Source organism: Danio rerio, chromosome 3 (genome assembly GCF_052040795.2).
Source record: "Danio rerio strain M-AB ecotype USA chromosome 3, GRCz13ab, whole genome shotgun sequence".
NCBI classification, from domain to species: Eukaryota; Metazoa; Chordata; class Actinopteri; order Cypriniformes; family Danionidae; genus Danio; species Danio rerio.
Genome location: NC_141023.1, coordinates 45532946 through 45558868, shown reverse-complemented (window position 1 = coordinate 45558868; position 25923 = coordinate 45532946). Strand labels below are relative to the sequence as shown.

Here is a 25923-nt window from a genome sequence, read left to right as displayed (position 1 = left end):
AAATGCACATGCTCTGCAAATGTGAAGAACTATGTCTTTTTGGTCCACGTGGTCAGTAGTCGTTTTTCTTGTTTCTCATTCAGGAACCCCAATTTCTGGCATGCCCGGACAAAGTGTAGCGTTTAGTACCATTATCATCACAGTATTGTTCCTAACGCAGGGATTTGCTCATGCAAATGTGGCTGGTAATCTAAAAATCCATATTACGCCCAAAATTAGAGCCGACCTGTTTGTGATCCTTCTTGGCTTGATTTGTTTACTTGCTATGTCACCTCACTACATCACGCTCAATTTGTAGTAACCAATCAGAGCGCGCTCTTCAGCTGATTCTACACACAAAATTGCTCTGATGTTAACTCGATGAGAGCCGAAACAAACTAGCCTGATGGACAGAACAAATAAGCCCAATAGCCGATTGTTGGCTTGGTGTCCTGGCCCTTAAAGAGAGTTCAGCTGGAAATTTTGATTCTGTCTTCATTTATTCATCCTCCACTTGTTCTAAACCTGTTAAAGGTGCTGTATGTAAGTTTTTGACTTTTCTAACATGTTTGCAGATATTTAAGAAACATGCCAAGTGAACATTCTTGTTTATCTGAAAAACATTGCTGAAGTCAGATATTCTGACTTTTCTGAAAAAAGTGGGATCTGTGCTGGAGCGTCTGTCTTTGTTTTGTTTCTTTTAACCTGCCAACTGCCAGTTTAGCCAATTATATTTCAGCATTGTGGGTTGACATGTTGGAAAACCATGCATTTCATTCGTTCATTCAAAAAGGTTCTCAAAGCATGCGTCTGTGACCGAAATTCATCTGGTGGACAGTACCAGAATCCAAAAGGACATGCAGATTCAGAGTTTCACATGGTGTCATCGCTTAGCTAATAATATAAATATTGTGAACATAAACATTAGGTAGGGCGAGGCAGTGGCACAGTAGGTAGTGCTGTCGCCTCACAGCAAGAAGGTCGATGGGTCGCCGGTTCGAACCTCGGCTCAGTTGGTGTTTCCGTGTGGAGTTTGTATGTTCTCCCTGCCTTCGCATGGGTTTCCTCCGGGTGCTCCGGTTTCCTCCACAGACATGCGGTACAGGTGAATTGGGTAAGCTAAATTGTCCGTAGTGTATGAGTGTGTGTGTGAATGTGTGTGTGGATGTTTCCCAGAGATGGGTTGCGGCTGGAAGGGCATCCGCTGCGTAAAAATGTGCTGGATAAGTTGGCAGTTCATTCCGCTGTGGCGACCCCAGATTAATAAAGGGACTAAGCCGACAAGAAAATGAATGAATGAATGAATAAACATTAGGTGAGCAGGTTACATTGTAACCGCATGTCCTAACAACACACTATGTGACGAGATTTGCAGTAATAAGCAATTTCACCACACGAAACATTTAAATACAGTCCTTTAGAAGCACAGAATAGTGCACTTACTGCACTCCAACAACATGGTAAGGTTTATAATCTAATACATACTAAATCCCTTTAACATTATTAAATGTAGATGTATTTAAATGCATTTAGATTTAAATGTATTAAAGTGCTGAATCACTGTAAAGTTTTGGTTTGCATTATTTCACAGTTCTAAAGTTGTGTCAATTTCAAACAGCTTATTTTATTTTTAAGATCTGAGGTGAACTATCTGCTGCTGCTTTCAGTAGTATGGCAATAAACATAATGTGAAATGGCATTCAAACTTACATTCTTAGCATTTAACACTGAATAAAGCATGTAAAGTGTAGCTGTTGTTCAGCTGCAAAAAATAGAAACAGCTTTTAAAATATAAACTTCAGGTCTCAGTTTGGACAAAAACTCCTTTAAATATGATAATATCCCTACCATTGCGTGCTGTTACTTTTATTTAGAACATGATTTTAATCAGCCTTTAGGCTCTAGTTAGGCACACTCCTGTTGCTTCTCAAATTCTCACGCAAGAAAACTCACCTGAAGATTGACTTCATTCATCTATGACACTGTAAGTAACCGTGTTCTGAAATAATACCTCACCGCAAACATAAACAGTGATAATTTTGCTGGCAGAGTGCCTCAATAATTTAACATTTTCTGTGTGGCTTTTAAGGGCGCATTGATTGCATTATCACATACAGTGCTCTAATTGGTTTTTGGACTGATGGTCATCGCAGATGAAGTAACACTGCAGGAAAAACTACTGTGACTGACAGAACTTCGGAGGGGCAAATTTGACCTTAAAGGCCAATAAGTGACTGACGATAAACATGTCAATCCAACTGATCAAGATTTTAGGAGTCTTTTCCCAATTCTGTCTCAGATCGGACCCCAATCATGGCTGAAATTGCAGTGTGAGCCGGCCTTCTGTCACACTAGCAGGAAAAAAAGGCTGCAAAATGCAATCATTTCATCGCTCTATAGCCCTGTAAAGGTGGAAACTATTGTAATTGAATGACTGAAAATGCATCTTAATACCAGGTGGAACCCTTAAAGACTGACGAAAAGACTTCAACAAATGAATACTGAAAACTAAGACAATTGCTTTCAATCTGACAAATAAAAATAAATATAACAAAATAACAGAACCAACAGAAAAAGTGGTGAAATGAAATGACTCGAAGGCAAAGAAATGAAAGTGAAAGCTTGCAGTGTGTGTCATGCCTGCAGTCCTGCAGGAAATCCCTTCAGAAAGGGTCAGAGAAAGCGGTCACGTGTACCTGATCCTCCCGTTCAAAACCCGGCGCTTTGGGATAGTTAGACGTTGGAGAGGAAACACTGGATGTTGTGGACTCTGAACATAAGCTACCATTAGTAAAGCATTTTGGCCTGCCGATGGGTCCAATTGGGGACAAAGAACTGTTGCTCCCTGAGCTTGGTGTTACAGTTGGACTATTAGAGCATGATACCTGAAGGAGAAAAGCACAAGTGAGCTTAAAGACGCGGCCAAATAGGTGAATTTTTGGTTGCTTCATTAAGTAAATCCAATTGCGAAAGGGTTAAGCTCAGAATAATTAGCTAAATTTTTCGAGTACAAAGCTCTGATTTGAATTTGGGATACTTTCCCTTTCCAACACAGACTGCAATAGGCAGAAATGAATGCAAAGCAAATCAAAGTCAACAAAAGGAAACACTGCCGAAATGAAAATAAAAGCAGTAGCTTTAACAACGAAACAATCAACTGCTTCCTAAATCACAGACATTTGTCTTGCACAGATGCAGGGCAGATGTAGGAGAGGTGTGAGAAGAGGAACGCAGACATACGTTTCCGCTCTGGCCGTTGTTGCTAGCGCTGCTGGTGATGGAATTGGTGTTGTTGCTCCACTCACTGACTGGACACTCTGGGTACTGAGAGCCCAGCTTAGACTGAGAACCAGACTGCATTGCTGAGAGCAACGTGCTCATGGTCTCTTCTGTGGAAGGAATTCCTTCAGACAAATAAACACAACCAAAAATATTTAGAATTTAATAATTCACACAGCTAGTTGCACAATGTCAAAATTCAATTTAACAAAACTGAATCCAAATCTTTTGTACTCTTGACGTTAATGGGATCAATCACCCCAAAATGAAAATTCTGTAATCATTTATTCATCCATGAATTGTTCCAAACCAGTTTGAGTTTTATTTGTCCTATTGAACACAAAATAAGATATTGCAAACAATGTTGGAAACAGGTAACCAACAATTTCCCTAGTATTTGTTTTTTCTACTATAGACGTTAATGGCTGCTGGTTTCTGAAGTTTATTAAAATATATATTTTTTGCGTTCAATAGAAAGAAAAAAGTAAGTCAAACAGGTCTGGAAAAAGTGAAGGATAAGTAAATGAGGACAGAATTTACAGTTTTGGTTGAACTTTGGTTGAAGTAAGCCTATTCACTTAAAACTGTTAAGTTGAATTTTTTTAATTATGCTAATTGCACTCACTTTTTTAAAGTCAACTAATCCCTTTTTTACAGTGTCAGACTATTTTAGCACGTCTGTTTTCAAATAATTACTACAATTGTTAAAATAATACATATTTGGTGCTTCATTAAGTCTATAAAATCTACAAGTATAGCCTATATTGAATTTAAAACACAATTTAAGACACAATTGAGTCAGACTGAAAGTAACTAATCTGAAAAGTAACGCTTTAAGTAACTAATCACTTTTCACAGTGTACCTCATTACTTCAACTTAAATGAAGTAAGTTCACAGTCCTTATAAAGACTTATATACTTATATTTAACCCAAATGGTTTGTAGCAACTTATTGTGTTTTACAGCACTCAGTTGGTTTGAGTTCTCTTCGTTCATTGGGTTTTACTGTGCTCAAATTGCTTCATTTACTCAAATGGATTACGTTCACAGTACTCATTGGGGTTAGATTTTTAACTTATTTGATTTGCTGCAATCGGTTTCCTCAAATGGTTTGAGTCACTTTAACTTTTTTGGGTCTTACAGTGTAGAATTTTTGTTCTGTTTTTCGTCCAAATATCTACATTTTCAAAGTGAAAACCAGATTATTTATCTTAATTGTTACTTATTTATTCTGATGGTGAAAACAAAACAATTATTACTTGCACTAATCATTGTTTAAAATTTCAAATGGAAACAAGTTTCTGTAAATGCATACTGTTAGATGACCAAGAAAACTGTCAACTAGAGCTATTCAAATTATCTTGTAAAACAGTATTCATATCACAATATTTATCACAGAAAAACAAACTATTGCACTAGCAGATTTTTTCAATATCGTGCAGCCCTAGTGTTTATCGCTTCATTTCATTTCCAAACAATAGAACTGGTTTTAATGTTTGAGAAAAAGAAATTTGGAAACTTTTTATTCATTGTGTCTGTTCATTTACATGAAAACAAAGTGTGTGCATAGTACGTATTTATGAAGATGCACACATCGTTTTAAAGTGCTGTTCTTTACAAATGTGTGAAGATGGTTCGTGCATAGTATTCCTAGGTGGCTTTAACCTTTAGTGCGCACCCAAGTATGTTGGACATTTCTCATATTTCTGCTTACAGAAATGGACTCATGTTCTTTTGAAAATGTTAATTACATTAGTGGGAAACAGCATCATACTGTGAGCCAAGTCATTCAATCAGAAAGCATAGAAAACTGTGTCAAAAAATATAGCGCCTTCTCTCTGATTAATTCTTCAAGACGTCTGTTTTATTTGAATCAATCTCATAGCCACACATGAATAAAACGGAATTACAGTGCTTCAGGTATTGGACTACAACCAGGGCTCAACAATAAGTACTGCCCTTATGACCAGGAACCCTGTGACTATTTGTCAATTTCGTGCATTTTAAGTTTGTTTTTATAAATCTTTAAATGCTACCTTTTCTGTGATGTCGTAAACACCATATTGCTTTTTGGTTTCTCTCATCTGATTTGATGTTTTAAGCATGCATTTTTTTTCTGTAACCTGGTAACAACCATTATAGTGAAGTGAAGGCAACATGGCGGCAACATCAAATTATGAGGATAAAAGAAATGACTGTTTCTAACGTCTTGGAAGCAGACATTACCGTGGATACAACACAACAAAAAAAATTAAGTGATGTTTTGCACAATTTGCCGTCAATATGATAAGTGATTTTGTTAATTAATTTCGAACTGCAATAAAATACCTGCATATTTTCCATACTGCTCTATTTGTTTGCATAACACATTCAAATTTTGCTCATTAAACATTTATTAACATTTTTTAAATAACTTAAATTCTAGATTCACATTTTCTAGATTATTAAATTCACAAATTCTAGATTATTTTTTGACAGATTATTTAAAATATGTGGCAAAAATAGCTATTAACTTCTCTCTTTTTTTTGGTGGAGCCAGTGAAAATATTGCCAGGGCAAGTACAAATCTGAATCATTGGCCCGATCGCACCAGTAGAAAAAATCCTTAGCACTGAACCCTGACAACACACCAAAATATTGAAACCGATCATCATTGTGAACATGCTTACTTTCCACATGTGCAAAAGCACAGAACGGGCCCCTTGGACAGTATCCGGTTTGCCTCATGTCATTGCATTTAGTTGACTTGTAAATCTTAAAAGAGAGAAGGAAGTTATTGAGATTAAAAAGAAGAAGTCAGTCATTGAAGGAGAGTGTTGTACAGGTGTGTGTGAGCCTGACCTCTGGGTGGAACTGCTGTTCGGTGCGAGAGTGGCAGTACTGGCAGCTGTCTCCACTCTCACATTTGGAGGGTTCGCCCCATTCATCTCCATGCTTCACACTCGGGCAGGGCGTCGATCTGCCATCACATTTAACAGTGAATAAGTTTTGGGTTTTAAAAACTGATAAATCAAAAACATTTGTAAACATTTTTTCCTCATTTAGCCAAAAACTAAAATAGAAAATACATTTTTGACAATTACATTTTGGTAAAAGAGCCCTTTATGCTGCTATGGGTGTCATACTGACGAATGATAATCAAGTTTCTTCAGCCTTAAAATATTCTAGTTACGCTATTTTACTTATCTTGTTGCCTATATATTTTTTGGTCACAATGAAAAATGATGCTACAGTTGCTATGTACTCTATCATGGAGTAAACCCAAAATATCCATGTTAGTACGTAAATAAGGCAGGAGATTTCAATCTTTTAGATGCTACAGAGCCCATCTATGTAGAATTATATAGCTTTTTAAATATAGAAGCTATTAACACTGTGAAAAAAATATTATTTAAACAATTATTTGAACATAATACCTTTATTATGTTAATTTAATGTTATTTCTAACATAATAACATTAAATGAATATTTGGTTCCATTAGATTGTTACGTTTGTTTTAGTTAAACAGACAGTTTAGAAAGAAAAAAGAAACTTGACTCACTATTAACTCAACCTCAAGTAGTTCCAAACCTTTCTTCTGTTGAACAAAAAGAAAAATTTTAAAAGAAAGCTAGAAAACTGTAACCGTTGACTGCCATAGTATTTGTTTTCCTATTATGAAAGTCAATGGTTACAGGTTTTCAGCTTTCTCCATAATATCTTCTTAAGTGTTCAACAGAAAAAAAGAAACTCGAAGGTTTGGATCCATTTGAGGGTGAGTAAATCATAAATTTTGGGGTGACCCTTTAACATAACACAATATTAACAAATTTTAACAATTTTCTTTTTTTTTTTTTATTTGTGCAGAAAATTAAGCCACTGAAGAAAGTGCTGATTCAATAATGTCAGCATCCTTTAAAAAATTGTTGGTCAGTGAAAAAAGCATGCATATTTTAACAGAAAAAAAAACTGACATCAAATTATTCAAGTTTTTACAAATAATTCAATACAAAAGGTGCACATTACTGCATTACAATCAAATATAAGTACAGGAGCTACAAAAAGAGCAAATAATGTCAAGTAGTGTCACTTCCACCTCAAAATAGACCCTTTTCACATTTCCGAGTTTCTCAGCAGCGGAAGTCTTCATAGTTGGCAAAACTTAGAGCGCAGTGAATGGGAGAGTAGAGCAAGTCCTTTTTTTGCAATCTTATTTGCTTAAATAATAAAAGAAAAACTCTGTGATGATGTCATAAAGACTTTCAGAAAAAGGTAAAAAAAAATTGTGATGATGGCAGCCATAAGAAATAATAACGTCAAATTTACTGTCCAGTCCCATAGACGCTGCATTAGAAACGTCTCGCACAAGCGGTAATTAGTTTTTTGTCATTTGATGATATAGATGATATCATGCAAAGATGATATAATGCATATGTGAATACATATAAATGTTCATACGTTTTAAGAAAAAATCTAAATTTAAATTTTTTTAAGGATTTAACATGCTGATGACTGTAAATGCGTAATAACATGCTTGTGAAAAGAGTCCATATTTTGACTACTGTTTTATTTAAAAATCTATTTCCATTCCTTCTCACCTGTATTTGAACTTTCTGGGATTTCTTCTTCTATCTCTGCTGTTGTGATAGTGGGGACAAGCATAGCCCTGCCTGCATAGACGTGGAGGCTTGGTACACTGATCGGTCTTATAGTTGGCCAAAACGAAATTGGTGTCTACAAAAAAAACAGAGACAAAAGCTGAAGATGAGCGACATTTTATAACCATTGTGGTTTTTATTTTGCATTAGTGTGTACAGATTTAGTTTCACCTTGCCAGCGCGGGTCCTCATTCAGGGTCTTCTCAATCATAGCCTGGCTGGCCAGCACACCCGGCTGCAGGTCAGGAATTCCCTCCCCAGATCCCAACTGGCCATTCTGCAGAGCTTCTTGTGCCTGGATCTCTCTGCATACATGATAATACAAGTCAGATCACTCATTTCAGGAGCACCAATGGCTGTGAACAGTGGATGCAAACTAAAAAAAACACCCAAGACTGGTCTTGATACAACAGCTATTTCCACATACACGTTGCTAGGCAACTGCTGAGATGGCACATTTCTTGTTATTTAATCACTGGTAAGCCACATTTCCAGTACAAACCGTTTGAGGCTATGTTGTGCAAACTGCTCTGCAATGCAAGAGCAATTAAACGTCATTAGTATCACAATAAATAAGATACATCCTTTCAAATTAAGTTAAGTGTCCTCTCATTCGCACTGTCTGCTCTCTTATGAATTGAATTTGCACGCAAATACCAACAATGCTAATCAAGTGAATACCTATTCTGCCTCAAAATCCTTTTGCAACTGAAAGCAGTAATCATAACAAAACAATGTCTAGCGTGAACTGCTGATGTTCGGGCTTTCACTGCATTTACATTATTTGAGGCTTGGGAATCCTGCAGAAATCCCCCGCCAATGAAAAAACAGTGTCACAAGCCAAAGAACTTCCTTTTCTGTCAACTGTCCTTTAGTGCGAGGATTACTTGTTTACACCAAAGCTTGTTCAGACCTAAATGAATATTCAGAGCTGTATTTTAATTTGAATGGCTGTTAAAGACGCAAGATTTGCAATGCATCAGATCACTTTTCCATTGTATTGCAAAACACATTTGTCAACCCATAAGATAGGCACATTTAGTCACATGCTCACAGCCGCTGCTTTTACATAACACTAGAACTGTGGCACATTGAAAACCACACAAATAATTATCAGCGAAATAACTCAGGACTTTCTGGCTTTTTCTGTACTTTTGGTACTGGTATTGGGCTGCACAATATTGGTGAAAAACTGTCATTGCAATATTTTATTTTTATACAATTTCACCAGATGAAATTAATAGTTCTATTTGGAAAGAACATTAGTTTAAATTGATTGAGATGATTTTTTTTTCGGCAGGGGAGTGCATCAGCATCAAATTTATCAAACCAATCACAATCATTAAAAAAAAAAAAAAAAAAAAAAACAGCAGAGCAAAGACACAAATGAAATAAATAGTGATTTTTGGGAAGTCTAAAAGTACACAAACTGAATAATCAAATGTAAAAACACACTTTAGTCTACATATTTTTTTTATATAAACACAATTAATCTCTCTATAAGATATAAAAAACGATAATTGCTTGTTCCAGAATGCTTTAAACATAAATGCTGTGGCTTTAAATGCTCAAACAGTCATAGGCCTTAAAACATATGCAAATAATAAACTTGTTGGTAACTCTAGGATTGAAATTTTGCAAGGACTCCACAAATCAGGTGTTTTCAACTGTGGCTTCTAGTCATCTATAAACGCAATCTGCAATGAGACTATTGCAGATGCACATATTACAATATCGATGCATGTATATGTACATATATGCGATAATTTTAGTTTGATAAACTTCCTAGCTGTTGCAAAATCTGAATAGATGTTCGAATTCATAAATGCTGCTAAATTTCCTGGATTTTATGTGATGAGCAGGTGTCAGAATACTTTAAATCAAAGTAAATTAGCAGTACTACTAGACTTTAAAGTATGCAAAATTTCATCAGACACTGCAATGTCGTTTTGTCTTGTATTTTCTATGAACAGGTTCACTTAGCATTCACAGTTGAATTCAAAATCATCAGCCCTCCATCAAATATTTTTAAATTTGTTTTCAAATATTTTCCAAGTGATATTTAACAGAGACCAAGGAAATTTTTACTGTATTTCCTATAATATTTTTTTTCTAAACTGACACCCCAATATGCTACTTTGTATGTGGACAAACAGAGCAGAAAAAAGATACCTGATGTCATAAACTGGTGGCCGTAGGTCATGTGGTCCATGAGCGAAAGCGCAGTGGAGGCCATTCTTCACACAATGTCCACGGGCATCTGTCTCATGGATGCAGGTGCCGGTTTTGTAGTAGCGTAAATGATACTTTCGCTCCGTGTCACCGGTGGTCCGGTGTAAATAAGGGCAACTGTAAAAGGAAAAACGGTAACACTGGGTTTAAGAAATGCATTTTTAAATTTGTCACAAACAAATACGACAGTGTATTTTTCTACAATTTTAGGTAACAATGACAAAATAAAGTAACACAAGGCAAAAAACAAATATCTTCAAAACTTGGAAGGCTTTCAAAACATTAAAACAAAAAGATGTGTGTCTACACTGCATATCCCAAAGCCACAAAAGATAATACAGAAAAAAATTGGACAGACAAACTTTTAGATTTTGTGGTTATGCGTTATGTTCAAAAATATGGGAATGCGTTCACCTGCTGTCTGACAACTATTTCTGATAAATCACAAAATGACTAAGCAATAGAGTGAGATGTAAACAGACAAAAAGATGCTTTATTTGGTATGCACAGTCCTCCTCAAAAGTATAACCCTTGGCTTAGCAGACAGAGCAAAAAAAAGCTAAATATATGAGCAATAGTGCTAATAACAACTCACATTTCCATTTCCACAGGCAAAATATGTTTAATCAGAGTAAACAAGTTATGCTTTCGAACATCTGTTGCTGTTTAGATACAAAGTACTGACTGGATAATAAGATTCACTTTCACACATAAAAGACAAAATAAATGCTGCAACTACAAGTAACAACTATATAATTATTACATTTAAAACCCATCAGCAAATAAACTAGAATTTGTATTTATATTTTTTTTCCTTGCTTGTTTTGATCACCTAAACATGTTAAATGTCCCATTTCTTAAAAGAGAACAAAAACTACCAATGTCACTATAAATGCAGGGCGTTCTTAACAGTAAAACAGTCAAACACTTGTGTAATACTTCCCGAATGTTTCGCAAGATATGCTATCAGAGAGTGCTGGCTTATACATAATGAAAGCAAGAATAATGGGTCCATAACATTATGAAATATTAGGTGTATGTTTGGTGTTGTCAGCCCAGCATTAATGGCTATACAATAACTAAATCCATTTTCACATACTGTAACTACAATAGAAATATTGCATATTTTTGATACATGGCAACTGATCATATTAACAGAAACATATTTTAATGTATAATTTGTAGGACAGGATTGAATGCACACAGAAAATGGGGCCGTGCCAAATCACACAGCTCCCTGAGAGCAGATTCATACTGAAAATGCTACATACCCAATAATCTTCTCAAATATAGCAACTGCATCTCGTTCAGGTAGCAACAGTAACTATGGCAACTGCAATGATGTCACCACAGGACGGCAGCTACTGGGTGAATAAACGTGTGATCTATGCCTATACTGCAGCCATGTGACATACATTGATGCAGAGGACACACAGGACTAGTCATGATTGTAACATTTACATTAACACTTCATTTGAATTAGTCAAAACACAAAGTGTGATAAAAGAGAGAGGAAATAAATAATAATCCACCTTAAATTCAAGTGTAAGTACTAGTAAGGATCAAAACATTTTATTATGTTAGGTCTATTTGTTTACATGTAATGGCAGACAACCACTAAAAGATCAAAATATCTTTAAAAAATGATACTTAAAAGGGAAGAATATACTAATGGCGGCTTGCAAAAAATTTATACATGTATTTTTATGTTATAGTAGAAAACACTTTAATGACCAGAATGCACTTATAAATCTACAGCTTAGAAAGAAAGAAAGAAAGAAAGAAAGAAAGAAAGAAAGAAAGAAAGAAAGAAAGAAAAAGAAAGAAAGAAAGAAAAAGAAAGAAAGAAAGAAAAAGAAAGAAAAGATGCAGAACTAAATCCAATATCCAAAATAAATGTACTTTTTGCTCTTAAAAGGTAATTATACTATATAAAAGTTAAATAACGTATAGATGAACATGAATTATTAATTTGTAGTCATTATCTGGGCGAGTCTTTTATTTAGAGACAGGTCAATAAATGATAATAATAATAATAATAATAATATATGAAGAAACATTAGCATTAACAACAGCATTAAAATAAAATGTATCCAATTCATCATGCATTACCATGTATTGTACATAATTGCCACAACCAATAATATCCCCTAATAACAAATCAAATGAAAATGAATTGCCATATAAATACAGAATATTAACAGGTGGTGTCTCATATTTTGGACAAACCCATAATGTTATTATAGGTGAGAAATTCCATACAAATGTCAACCATGCCGTTTTCACCAAAATAGCGAAGCCGATTCTACATATTTTGTATGAGCAAGTATTTTATAGTACTTCAAAATTATTCAAAAATATCTTTTAATGTTTTCAAACTATGGTTGGGCCGATAAACAATATTATATGGAATCGCAATAAAATTTATGTCAATTACAAAGTACTGACTGGTTAATAAGATTCAATTTCACACATGAAAGCTAAAATAAGTGCTGCAACTACAAGTAACTACTATATCATTATTACATTTAAAATGCATCAGCAAATATCTTACTAGAGTATTGATTTATATATTGTATACATTTTTGAATCACAATAAATTTTTTTGTCAATAACACTGATAAGCTATGGACTTTTTACTCTATATTGATACAAAAGCCAATCGCACTGCATAAATGTGCAATGGGTATCTAAAAGTGTGTTGATATTGGAAATGTAATACATTTTCGGTCACCGAAGATTTATCGGCCAAAAATGTTATTGGACCCATTAATTTTTGTGGCTTCAGTGATGCTCTTTTAACTCCTGAAGCATTAACAACTTATATCGAAATATATGTAGTTATCGTTCAATATGTAAAATAATTATCGAGATCTGGGTTGCAGCTGGATCCTCTGCGTAAAACATGCTGGATAAGTTGGCGGTTCATTCCGCGGTTCATTCCGTGACCCCTGATTAATAAAGGGACTAAGCTGAAGGAAAATAAATGAATGAATGAATGAATGAATGAATGATCGAGATTTCAAACTATCATATTTGACTTGCCAAAGTCATACAAGTGGCTTGTGTTTCACATCTATAACAAAGCTTTTACCTCATAAATGCAAAAAATGTCAAATCAAATCAAATCAAATCAATCACTTTTGTTCTATAGTAAACAGACTTATCTTTTTGATTAGTGTTGTTTCTTTTGGTTTGTGCAGTTTAATTCACAGAATTTCTACAAAGTATGTTGTATACTGTAAACTTGAATACTTTTTGGTCACATCCATAACCCATGTTTATTTTCCTCAATTAAACTACAAAAAAAGTTTACAGATTGATTTTTTCCTGATGCCATAACTCTGTGGTTAGTTGTTTTAGAAAATATTAACAGATGTTTCAATATAATGTTAACATATAGCTACTGTGTGAATTTATGTTTTGAATTTTCACTGCAAATGTCACATCCATAATGCTGGAATTGCTCAGACACCTCCTGACATGACACTCAGGCAACATTTCCAAAATCTTGCCGTTATTTATGACTTTAGGGAAAAACGAAAGAAAAAAAACTTGGCAAGAATCTGCATATGACACCTGACTAGCAGTCACGTGGACACAACAATAATTATATGATCCATTTATAGAGCCTTTGAACTCTTCTGTTACACCACTACAGCAAAGTGTAAACCTAGTTTCAATGAGCAAAGAACTCTAATCACAAAACCAATGGCATATACCATCAAAACAGCCTATATTATTTAGGTCTTGCTTTATTTTGAGGTACAATTATCGCAATTAACAAACTATTAACTATGACTTTTAATTCCATAAACGTCTAATTTGCTGTGTATTTAATAGTTATTAATGTAGTAGTTATGTTTCAGCGTCAATATGGCCATCTTATTATTTGCAATAGTCACTAGGCATGGACCGATATAAGATTCTGACAGTGTGATAGGCTTGAATAAAAATATGACGGTTTCACATAATTGTGTTTACTGCTCTAAAATATATTCTTTTTAAATGTCTGGGTATAAAAACTGAAACTTTTTCCCCCTTTGAACACAATATATTTTATTTTGAGAAACACTTAAAATATTTTGCACCAGCAAACACATCAGGCTAAATAATTCAGATGAATCGTTAATTCTGTTGCATTTATAAGTTTCAAAAACACAGATTTCTTTACAATTTAAAACAACATCTTTAGATATCTCTTCTGCTGGAGATACTTTTCTCAAAAAAAGAAATAAAATAAATAAATAAATGTAAAAAAAAAAAAAGAATAAAAAAATCTTACATTTACGGTAGGAATGGTATAACAGAAAATGTGGCGGCTTTAAAATCTTGACTTTTCCAAACCACTGTACAGCTTGAAAACAGTTATCGTCCCATTGCCTAATAGTCACATCGCAGGATCTGCAATGTTGAGTCTGTATTATAGTTGGTAGTTTGACTGTGCTTTTGAGGCCTGTGACTGTATAATGATTTTAAAAGCATTCAGGCACAAGAAATTGTATCGTCGTGAGTAACTTTAAAAATGAACAAATGCATTGAATTAGTTGGATTTTTATTATTCAATTACTGACTCTAAATACTGTTAAACGGAAAATGGTAAGAGACGTTTGTTTCAATTGTAACGCTTTTTTATTGTTTTTTATCAATGCTTGTAGAATCATCCCAATCTGTCTAAAATTGTAAATTTTAATCAATTGATGGGAATGATCAGTTAAACTTGCATAACAAAACTATTTGAAGTCTGGGTTCAATTGAGCTGAAGACAAGGACAATGCCAGGATTTGTACATTTGTAAAGTGTTTTTAATAAAGAACAAAAACCTGTGAACCAAAAAAATTACATATTTCTTTACAGAACAACCAACCATCAGTCCATTTAAAAAAAAATTTGTAACAAAATACTTTTTCTTCACTGTATTTATGTTCACAGACAGATAATATATGTTTTTGGTTGAATGTCCCATACATCATATCGCAATATACATTGCAAGATAACAAAATATCACAATGCTAGATTTTTACAATATCATGCAGCCCTATTTCAGATATCTGATTGGATTAGAAAAGTAGAATAAGATCATGCTAAATATGTCCTTAATATACAAGTATTGAGTAGGCCCCCACACAGAATCTGAGCGTGCAGAATTCAGCAGACTTTTAGCCCATTATTGATTCTGTTCATTTACTTGTGCAAATGTGTGTAAATTTATATTTATTCAGTTTTTAAATTCATTTCAGTATAATTATTGACTACTATGAACATATTCATGATTTATTTACAACACAGTTCGTAAAGTAATATTTTCTGTCTTTTAGTAGATATATTATATAAAAGACGTGGTTTGTTTACCAAATAAAGTGGCTCTAATAGGACCTGCATTGTAAACATAAAATAAAAGTTAAAAAGGTATTATTTTTTACTTAATATATTACGTTTTTAGCTATGATACTCCCAAAATCATTCTGCACAAATCCACAGATTTTTAACAAAATTATTCGCAAAAAAATGTCCACAGATTCTGTCTGGCCCTAATAATTAGCCTCTAGTTAATACTTAAACTAAGGAGTTAGCATTATTTATATATAGCAAACAACATAACTTGAGCCCAATGTTTTTAACAACTTAACTGAGATAAAACCCCATATCAGGAGTAAACTGAAGTAATTCAGAGGCTGCATGAACGTTTTTATATTCAAAAAGGGAGACTGCGAATATTCTAACAACTTTTGGCGTGCTTGGTAAACACATGAGTTTTTAAGAAGCGAGGGAATTGTAAACAGTGTAACAGCAAAGAGCCAATCAAAAATAGAGTACGTGCACAGGATAGCCAATCAAAAGGCAGAAAACGGGGGGCGTGTCTTTGGGCTCCTAAAGAGCAAAACACAAGGAAAGCAACAAACACCACCCCCACTGTCACCATCATCACCATCATCATCATCATCATCATCATCAGCCTGACCTTCATTTCCAAACTGAAGTTACACATTTCTGTTAGACAGATTAGACTAGGAACCGAGAGACGATACAGCAGTTAAAAGTGGAAGTGAAACTCGAGATAAAAACACACACAAAGGGCGAAAGACAACTTGCTCTACAAGGGAAAGTGATATCCATTAGTCAATCTCAGACATACACGGGGAGTAAAACATTAACGTAAAGTAAACACCATAGTGAGTTTACAAGGCAATCATCTGCTACATATTTCACAAAGAGGGTGTGTGCTGCTCAAAAAAGACGAGTCAAAACATTTCTACATGCTCGTGGTTACTGAAAAGTCTCAATGTCTCGTGTCAAATGTGTTTATAATAGTCTGATCTTACAGAAACCACAATGATAAAAACACCGTCTTCTTCTCAAGCACGTTGTCGACCAAAACAGAAGCACGTCCACAGCGCGCGTTGGCGCGTAAAGGTGACCATTGTGTGTAAAAATGATATATAAAGCAACTTACTCGTCTCCGTCGGGACATATCCCTGTTGTTTCATCATACTTCGTGCAATACACATCTGGGCTGTAATTAAAAGTCCCGTCTCTTCTCCGTATGGGTCTCCGTCTTCGCTGGTTTAGAAAATGCCAGTGGAAACATGTAAAGGGTCTATGCTGTGTGCATTTGTGCTGCAAAAACAGTGGGCACTGCTCGGTCCTGAACTCCTTCAAATATCTAGAATTCAGACAGAAAAGGCACGGTCAAACGCTTTATAATCAATCACATCCGCGCCAAACACCACTACGGACCGATGTAAACAAATCAGAATGGACAGAATGGGACGCAGGAATGTCAAACTACGTTCAAAGTTTGTGGCTGTATTCACTGCGTAGTTTCTTACACGCTGCCATTCCACAACAAAACTAGCCCCAGATAAACATTCCGCGACGCGTTCAGAAGCTAGAAACATACAATGATCGTTTTATGTGTTTGTGAACATCTACACAGGAACAAATTGTGTTTCGTAGTGTTAAAATTCCACCGTGAGCCATTTATCGAGGCTCTCCAGCATAACATTAGAAGCTTACGCCAAGTACTCCGCGATTAGCGTTCGGAGTTACGTTAAATCTTCGACGTACGTTCCATTCAAACCAATGGTGCGTACGCCGCGAAAAGAACGTAGAGCAAGAAACACGGGCCGAGGAAGGAGGCGGATGCAGCTAACAAACCAGCCTGCTAGCTACATCTAGCGAGCGTCTCAACTCGCTCGCTTTACTGCTGTGCAGTGTACATGTCTTCGAGCTCTCACACAAGCAGACATTGGCCAAATAAGCAAAGAGCACTTTCTTAAGTTTTACAATGCACATAGCGCGCGCAAAGCATTAAAACGGAAAATAAGTCCGCGTTTAGCGGAGATGAGATTGTTGATTTGATCAACATTGAGATTTGAGAGCCGCGTGCATTCGGAAGAATTTACAAAAGGAAAAGCACCATTTTAAAACGCACAGAGGGAGAGGAAACAGCACGCCTTACGATTATAAACCCGACAGGCGACTGTCGAATAGTCATCGCGTTGCGCAGAAATGTAATTTAGTCCGTTTAATGTTTACTTACGTATAGTGGGTTGGTTTCTCGGTTTGAGGAGAAGCGCTCGCCGCCGTTTTCGAAACCGACGGCATTTTCAGTCAAAACAATAATAGCGCGTGCGCGGGGACCCTCTCGTCTACTCATGCTCTCGCGCGCCGCTGCAAGGCCAATATGAGCAACTGGCGGGACAAACAAATAAAAGACAATGGCCATGCTGCATAGCACCACTGCTGTAACACGATTCCTCATCCTCACACAATAACCACACGCTTATTTGCTTGCAGTTACACGACGTTCGAACAAGCATAGGAAAAACACAATAAAACAAAAAAAGTATTTGCGTATCTGTAATTAATGTACGCTTTTTAATTTCCCCGAATCATTTTAAATTTATTTGAGTGTCGTGTAGTTTAATGTAGCGGCTGTGTTTATAGTTCTTTTTATTTCCTTACGTTTTGAATTTTAATGTGAACATATAACGTAATGTGTATTAAACATCTGCCAAGAATTGTGAATTTCGAAATAATTTTTCGAAAAGAATTTCAGTGGTAATAATTATTACACTTATTTTTTCAGGGCATATGAAATATTCAAAGTTGTATTTTATACAATAAAGCTAAATTGCACTATTCTGAAAGGTAAACAATGCAGATGAAGCGAAACATCAGAGGGGGAGCTGTGTTGCGTTGCACCAATGAGAAACAGAAACGTCACACGTGGGCGTATCTAAGGGACAAGCCTCAGAAATATATAAATAGAAGCCCAGCCCTCATATTTCAAATACAAGATCCGCCGAGTAGAAGATCGTGGTACAAAGAGGTTTGTGTAAGTAAGCTGTATTTTATTTTGGTAGAAATTATGGTAAAAGACAGTAATAGTAGTACTTACAGGAAAGCTAACTTTCAACTAATCTTCGAGTTATTTGCAGAGCTGGTCGGATTTTTGGGTTCTCGTGCTTAATGACAGATATTTTTCTGGCTAATTTATTATTAGCTTAGATTAATGTTGTGGATATCTCAGTAATACTTAATTGAATAATGTATGGAATTTTTATTATCACGTGTATGGCTTTTTGTCCTCGTAGCCTTGTATCGCATGTGGTATGTGGTAATTATGTGCTGCTTTATCAATCTACGTTTTTGCCCGCCATTTTGGACAATGGTTTGTTCAGCTTGTTCTTGACGGGGTCGAGTTGCCGGTTGTTGCATTGTTGCTGCATTCAAATAACTCTCCCTTGTGCCTCTGCGCATTTTCCCGCCGTTTCTAAGTCAGCTAATCTTTGCTATTCCCTTTGAAAGTGTGCTTGGTGTTGTGTTGAGGTTTGAGAGGGAAACTGTTTCTCTGCTGCAGATGGAGGCTGATGCCGGAGAGGTTGACCGAATATAACCGCTCGTGTTTTGGCGCAAATCTATTTCAGTAGCGTTTGTTTTATTTTAGGACACGTGCATGAAGTTTAGCTGATGTATAATAATTTCAACCTTTTATTACTGGTTTCAATTTACTTTGCACAATATTAGAATATGGTAATTTGTATGATTTATGTAGCTGCATCTTAGCGGAAGTGGTGCAAGCAGTCTGTAATACCCGGATGATGCCGCCATTTTAAGTCCACTGCTGTTTTTCTTTTTTAACCTCAAATGAATGCATTTATAACATTTTTGTGTTTTTCACCTAGAAATTGAAAAACAATGGCCCGTACTAAGCAGACCGCGCGTAAATCCACTGGAGGAAAGGCGCCAAGAAAACAGCTGGCAACTAAAGCCGCCAGGAAAAGCGCGCCCTCTACTGGAGGAGTGAAGAAGCCTCACAGATACAGGTGAGCGAATGAGACGCGCTGAGTGACATTAACAGACACAAAGATGTCTATCTTCTGTTTTACACGTTTAAATTTTTACATTTCAGGCCCGGAACTGTTGCTCTGAGAGAAATTCGTCGTTATCAGAAGTCAACAGAGTTGCTCATCCGCAAGTTGCCGTTTCAGCGTCTGGTCAGAGAAATCGCACAGGATTTCAAAACTGACCTGAGGTTCCAGAGTGCTGCTATTGGCGCTCTTCAGGTGAGATTATATTGTAATGAATATAAATATAACTTTATAGGAATGTATATAGGAGGTTAAATACGATTAATGTCTTATTTATTTTATTTCAACAGGAAGCAAGTGAGGCCTACCTTGTCGGTCTATTTGAGGACACCAACTTGTGCGCCATTCATGCCAAGAGAGTAACAATCATGCCCAAGGATATCCAGCTTGCAAGGCGAATCAGAGGAGAGAGGGCTTAATTTTTACTTTTTTTATTTCAACTTTTAAAGAGAAACACTCATAAGTAAAAGCAATGGATTTGTACATTGGAGTCATTTTGTAAAGCATTCCTTACAGACTCAGGTTTTTAAAGTGAGTGTGTCTAGATTTACATTTGTAGTGCTCATTGTAAGGCAGCTTTAGTTGCATGCTTAGTATTTATCTCTTCCTTTTTCTTTTCTTTTTCCATCGATCATTGGGTTGTAAATAAAATTTACTCTACCTCAAATCAATGCTTGTTTGTTGGGTTATTATTTAGGCATTGGTTTTAGTTGTACAGCTTAATTTAAAAATGACAAAGATTGAGTTTTTTTGTTTACCATAAATGGAGAGATAAAGGTTTGTAATTGAGTAAATTGGTGTTGTGGCCTGCATGTTGTTCATCATTCTTACACACTTTTACTCACAGCATATTGTTTAGTCTGCTGATTTGTTTGAGTTTAGAAACTGTTTACCTAGATGCATTTAGCCATTTTAATTTAATCAATTTTTAAAAGTTGGAGGCATTTTCTAAGTTACTCAGAGGTAAACATGTAAAGCCAAGCAGCTTGATGCCCTTACCCAGTACAAACCACGTCAAATATAAATAAAATATATATATATATTTTTATTATTTATTTATTTTTTTGTCGTTTTACACTACAAAATATGGTCATGAAAAAGTTGGAATTTTTGACATTACGTTTTCCAGACATGGCCTGTGGGGAGAAGTCATGGAATTTTAATAGCAAAAATTTGTATGAGCCCTGTATGTTGATGCATGACTTTAAACTTATTTGACTTAAACTTATAGCATGGCTAATAATCTCTCAACACTGACTGGTATTTAGCAAAACGCTTGTTTAGGATTGTTGATAAATTTAATATTTAGTTTGTGTTGTGGATGGCAAGCTACCACCTCACTAGAACTGAGCTAATCACACTGAACTGAACTTAAACATTAAAAACTGAACTACACTGCTCCAGTTACTATGACCATTTATGTGAAGCTGCTTTGACACAATCTACATTGTAAAAGCGCTATACAAATAATATAAAATACAAAAGCTGAATTGAATTGTATAGATTGCTAGAAATTAATTTAGTTTCTAATTCAGAATTCAAGAGACAGAAAACATGATGCCACACTGATCATTTCCTTTTAAAGGAATTCTCTCTCTCTCTCAATCTTTATATATATATATATATATATATAAATATATATATATATATAAAACCAAAGTTTAGTTTTGGCCCCTGGAAATTGGGGAAATTTTCACCACAATATATTGTGCATTTGCTAAGAAAAGTTGCAAAATGGAGGATAGACCTATTTAAAAAATGCTTCACTATTTCACTTGAAGAATCTATATAGGAATGTAAATAATTTCTTTTATACAATAAAAAAATAACAAAGAAAATCACCTTCAACCTCTTGCTTTTATGCATGTACATTATTTACGCCCCATTCAGTGCCAGTTATATGCACAAACATCAGCACATGAATATATAAAAAATATTTAGAGAAATAGAAACATGTAAATATTAACTTCCAGTGTTTTCTTTTCCTACTATTTAAGTCTATAGTTAACGGTTTCCAGCTTTCTTCAAAATATCTCTTTTTGTTTAATAGAAGAAGAAAACATGTAAAGATCTGCAACTGCTTAAGAAATTGTATACTGCGAAAATTATAATAAAAAATGGTGAACTATCCCTTTAATTCCCTTATGAAAATGAACCATGATTTTATTATAATAAATGAATAGAATAATTTCTTAGTATTTGTAACCTGAGAGGAATCCGGTGTTACTCGTTTTTTTTTTTTTTTTTGCCTATACCACAGGCTATTATGCTGCTTTTTAGGCTGAATTGGTTTTGTTATAGTAATAATCTATTATTATAACTACACACACTGTTTAATTTTAGTTATTTAAGCTGGTTATGAATCGGATGTCTCTAGTATAAACAATTAACTGACAAATTTGGCGCCCTCTCGTGGTCCATAGAGACGTTGCATTTGTCAGATTTATAAATGATAATAATCTTTTGATTTAGTAACCCGAGTACTTAAGGTATAGGGCGTTTAAAGCCTAAAACAGACTTAAACACTCTTGTGCAACGCCATCATTTATCAATCTTGTTGTTACCTAACTCACCATGGTTTTCCCTTTTTTCACAGGAAAGATTTTAATATGTAAATGTAATTGTGAATCAGATTTTTTATTCAAACCCATATTACCTAAGCACATGCATTAATTCTCACTACCTTAATTACTTTGGACAAAAGACAGCCAACCTTTGGTGTTGAATGCTGTAAGTCTTGTGTTTTATAACCTTTCAGCTGGTCTTTATCTTCCCAACCACAAATAGTATAAAGTATCATTTTAATGGACTGATTTGATTAAGAAGAACTCTTTATTTGCTCAAATTTATTACAAAGTATATTTGTGGTTTGCAATGTTTGTTTTATGTGTGTGGATGCAGACAGTAAGCATGCTAACGCCGAAAACTATGAGACAGCAAGAGTTCCGATAAATAGATTCATTAAACCGCATCAAAAGAGAGAGCTCAGAGACCAACAGGACAGACATACGCAATGACGTCAGACTCCTCAACCCCGAGCCCCGTTTCAGTCCCAGCTGAAGACACACACTCTTCTCACAGGCTCTGTCTCAACCTTTTTCCTCACCCTTTGGACTTTATCGTTCTCGGAGTCATCCCATGTCTATTTATTTGTATTTATACAGATACAAAATTATCATGTCTCACTGGCTCTTTCCCGAGGGATCTACTGTGGGGGTCTGTTGCTCAGCTCCACTTTTTCATTCATCTCACTTTCCTGTGTCTTTTTGATGCTCACATCCTAACGCTGTTCTCAACATAGATCCTTTAGTTTTTATTAGAGACAAACAAACTTACTCAGACCCTGTCTGTTAGAGCTTCTCTTTGTTTCTTGCTTTAAGGCAGTTCTATGGGTAAGCATAATGCCCATTGATTAGTTCAGCCCTGCACACACCTGTCAAAATATCCCATGGTTAAATATGTGCTAGCTAGACAATAGCGCTGGCTCCAAACTAATCACTGGTTCATGCAGGTAAAACAAGGGGTACATGACAGCAAGACAAGTTTTAAAAATGGCAAGACTCTTGGATCATACAACAGAATTCTCTGGGATGATGAAACAAAGTTTGGACTGCTTGCCTGGAAAAAAACAAGCACCACTGATCACCAGACCAATACCAAACAGTCAAACATGGTGGTCCAGCGCTGTGGTTATGTATTCCAGAAGCAGAAACCAGCAGACCTCTGTAGTGTGTTTGAAGGGAAAGATGAATATAGCCACGCAAAGAAGTAACCTTGATGAAAATCTGCTCCTGGACCTTAGTCTGGAGCAACAGTTCATCTTTCAACAGCACAAAGACCGTAAGCAAGAGCCAAGATAATAAAGAAGTGTCCACGGTACAGCCTCTGTGAATGTCCCTAAGTGCGTACTCGCACTATGTACAGTTGCCTTGAACCGGGCCAAAGCACGCTTGTACCCTCTCCCGAAGGCCCGCACTCACGATTACATTCGGGCCTGGGCACGGATACGTCATCGATGCTGCACTGTTCAGTAAGCGCTCTCGCTCAGCACTGTGGAGATTTCTTTAATTATGTTGTCTAAGTCGTTTGATACACAGTGACACACAGTCAAATATTTTGCTGAACAGATCAGCCACTTTTGAAGCTCATAAACAACCATAGAGTACTCGTGCTGCAGGAATTAGGAGGTTTGCTGAAGGTACACAGCTGTCATGCAGTGAGGGGTTTGCCTCTTTAAAAACGGCGTCAGTTTGCGTTCACTGAACAGTAAGATTGACTAATAAATCCATTTCGAGCTTAGGCGCGTTTTGCACTCACACTGCAAGCGTACTGCGCCAGAGTGAACTGCCCGATTTAGAGCACTCACACTTCTCAAACAATCCGGGAAACGGACCTGGGCACGGTTCGGATAGTATAGTGTGAGTAGGCCCTAAATGGCCCAGCCAAAGTTCAGACCTAAACCCAATTGAACCTCCGTAGATAGATCTGAAAATGGCTATTCAGTGACACTCCTCTTCCAACCTGATGTTTTAGAGGTACTGCAAAGAGAAATGATAGAAACTGGCCAAAAACAGCTCCACCAAACTTGTAACATCAGGTTGCAATTGGTGCCAAAGGTGTTTCAAACAAGATTTCAAACAAAATCCTTTAAACTGTCATTATGCAGCATTGTTTCTTTTTATAAGTGTTGCTAAAAAAGATACACAGAATCCATTAAAAGGTAATGTGGAATATGTAAAAAAAAGTATAAACAAGTATTTTGAATTTGAACCCTTCACTTTATCTAGCGTTCAAATTATTTCGCATAGTTACTAGTACTAGTAGCAATTTTTAATTCTTAAAGATTTGTTTATCTTATTTACTTGCAGTGTCTTTTCTCTACATGTCACTTGTCTTCTGTGATAACATTCTTATAATTTTCCTGATGTTGCACATAAAAACTTCATTAATAGTCATTCAAACTACACTTAGCCTACATATTTTTCCCAAGCTGGACTGTCACAGCTGGAAAAACAGTTCTTGGTTTTGCCAGGCTGTATCTTTTCTTTACTTTTCTTTTTTTAAGACTGCATGGACGGCATGTTCTGTTGTGCTGGTCCATATTAGCCTATCCAATAAACCAATCTCTCTGTACCAGCACCCAACTCACAATCTTGAAATGTGCTTAGTATCGACCAATGTGAATAAATAACTTTGTTATTTGGAAAAAGCCTAAAAAGTAAAGCCAAAAACACCTCAGCAAATGGATTTCTTATCAAAAACGGTCTGACATTCTGTGGCTCCACAACAGTTCCAATCATAGCATTTATTATTCATTTTAATTAACTTTTAAATTTTCGTTTTTCTTTTGATTTCAAGTTTCAGTGCTTTTGTTATTCTCTTTTGTCAATTTTATAACATTTGTAATAGTTCTCGTTACACACTTCAAATGAAAGAATGAAAGGTTGTGTATTGGCACAGTTCCATGAATAAACTTCCACATCCATAGAACCCTTTCTATTGCACAAAAGGTTCTTTATTGTGGAGCAAAAGCTGTCTTACAGGCGATTACTGTCTCCTGAGAGGAGACTTTACTTTATCACCGCCAACAGAATTATAAACAATATGACCTTTTATTGACCAAAATTACAAAAGATGTCCAGATATAAATATGGAGCTAAATCAGTGCCTGTCATGTTATAAAAAAGTAGTCCTAATTCACAATATGGCATAAAGTAAAATGTTTGTGCAGGCCAGCCAATTTCCTGTGGCATTTACCAGAGATAAAGTTGTTAGGCGATTTATCTTTTGAGTAAAATCTAACCAATGTTTGATTGTACTGTGGTCTTGTTTTCCCTCTATGAAGGGTAAAAATCAATTATTCATCACTATCCCCTCACCTTTCTGCCTCCTTTTTAGCATGCCAGACAGCTGTCTCCAAACTGACATTGAAAACCTTGTGCTCTCATTACAAAATGTGTTCTCATTTCTCATTTACTTTATTGAGAAAAAACATTCAACCATTCATGAAATGTAAACTTTCATACCCAAATGCATTACCTCATATTAACCCAGACCTTTGTATTGATGAAACATCATGGGACCAACCCTGGAATTATTATTCCAATTCTCATTTTCCTTGTATTTGTTGATGTTTGTTCTGTTTAACTTGGGAAAGAGCCCTCAGACTGCCACTGTGTTTATGAATAATTTCAGTCAAATATTGTTTTAGCCCTGGGCATGAGAGGGCTCTGTCTGGGGGAGAATTTCAGCTTCCTGTTATCAAGACGCTCAATATTATTTCATAATCATTTGCCGTTTTTGTGTACAAAAATAATGTATTTTTAACTGATAGCCTACTCAAATCGTTCTGACACATTTCCGACAGACAGTGAAACCAAACCGCAGTCTTACTCTTCATCCATATTAATATCCACAC

General features: G+C 35.6%; 3 protein-coding genes across 5 annotated transcripts in view; 2 read left to right on the top strand and 1 right to left on the bottom strand.

Moving 5' to 3' along the window:
* LOC101882899 (dynein axonemal assembly factor 8) overlaps positions 1-5599 on the top strand; it is a 57405-nt gene extending 51806 nt beyond the window's left edge. The window contains exon 31 of the mRNA XM_087245060.1: positions 3172-5599. The gene's annotated coding sequence lies outside the window, so the exon portion shown is untranslated. The remainder of the gene's footprint in view (positions 1-3171) is intronic.
* Positions 1-17744, bottom strand: part of unkl (unk like zinc finger) — a 39555-nt gene extending 21811 nt beyond the window's left edge. Inside the window, exons 1-9 of one of the 2 annotated variants that reach the window (XM_087245063.1) lie at positions 17672-17744; positions 16583-16792; positions 10069-10245; positions 8068-8201; positions 7837-7972; positions 6100-6217; positions 5928-6012; positions 3220-3383; positions 2676-2864 (exon numbers count right to left, since the gene is read on the bottom strand). In XM_087245063.1, coding sequence (XP_087101189.1) covers positions 2676-2864; positions 3220-3383; positions 5928-6012; positions 6100-6217; positions 7837-7972; positions 8068-8201; positions 10069-10245; positions 16583-16792; positions 17672-17736 — 1278 coding nt within the window. In that variant the 5' untranslated portion in view covers positions 17737-17744. The remainder of the gene's footprint in view (positions 1-2675; positions 2865-3219; positions 3384-5927; positions 6013-6099; positions 6218-7836; positions 7973-8067; positions 8202-10068; positions 10246-16582; positions 16793-17671) is intronic. The other variant, XM_087245064.1, reaches the window with a different exon arrangement.
* Positions 17745-18422: 678 nt separating this feature from the next.
* On the top strand, positions 18423-20172 carry h3f3a (H3 histone, family 3A). Of its 2 annotated transcripts, none has more exons than XM_087242402.1 (4): positions 18423-18463; positions 19320-19460; positions 19547-19700; positions 19796-20172. In XM_087242402.1, exons 2-4 carry the CDS (start codon positions 19333-19335, stop codon positions 19922-19924), a joined length of 411 nt encoding a protein of 136 aa, XP_087098528.1. In that variant the 5' UTR covers positions 18423-18463; positions 19320-19332; the 3' UTR covers positions 19925-20172.
* The last annotated feature ends 5751 nt before the right edge of the window (positions 20173-25923 follow it).

Coding starts and splice junctions, on each gene's coding strand:
- h3f3a (XM_087242402.1), top strand. CDS start 19,333: ATGGCCCGTACTAAGCAGACCGCGCGTAAATCCACTGGAGGAAAGGCG. Junction 19,461..19,546: donor AAGAAGCCTCACAGATACAG/GTGAGCGAATGA, acceptor TTTACATTTCAG/GCCCGGAACTGTTGCTCTGA. Junction 19,701..19,795: donor CTGCTATTGGCGCTCTTCAG/GTGAGATTATAT, acceptor TTATTTCAACAG/GAAGCAAGTGAGGCCTACCT.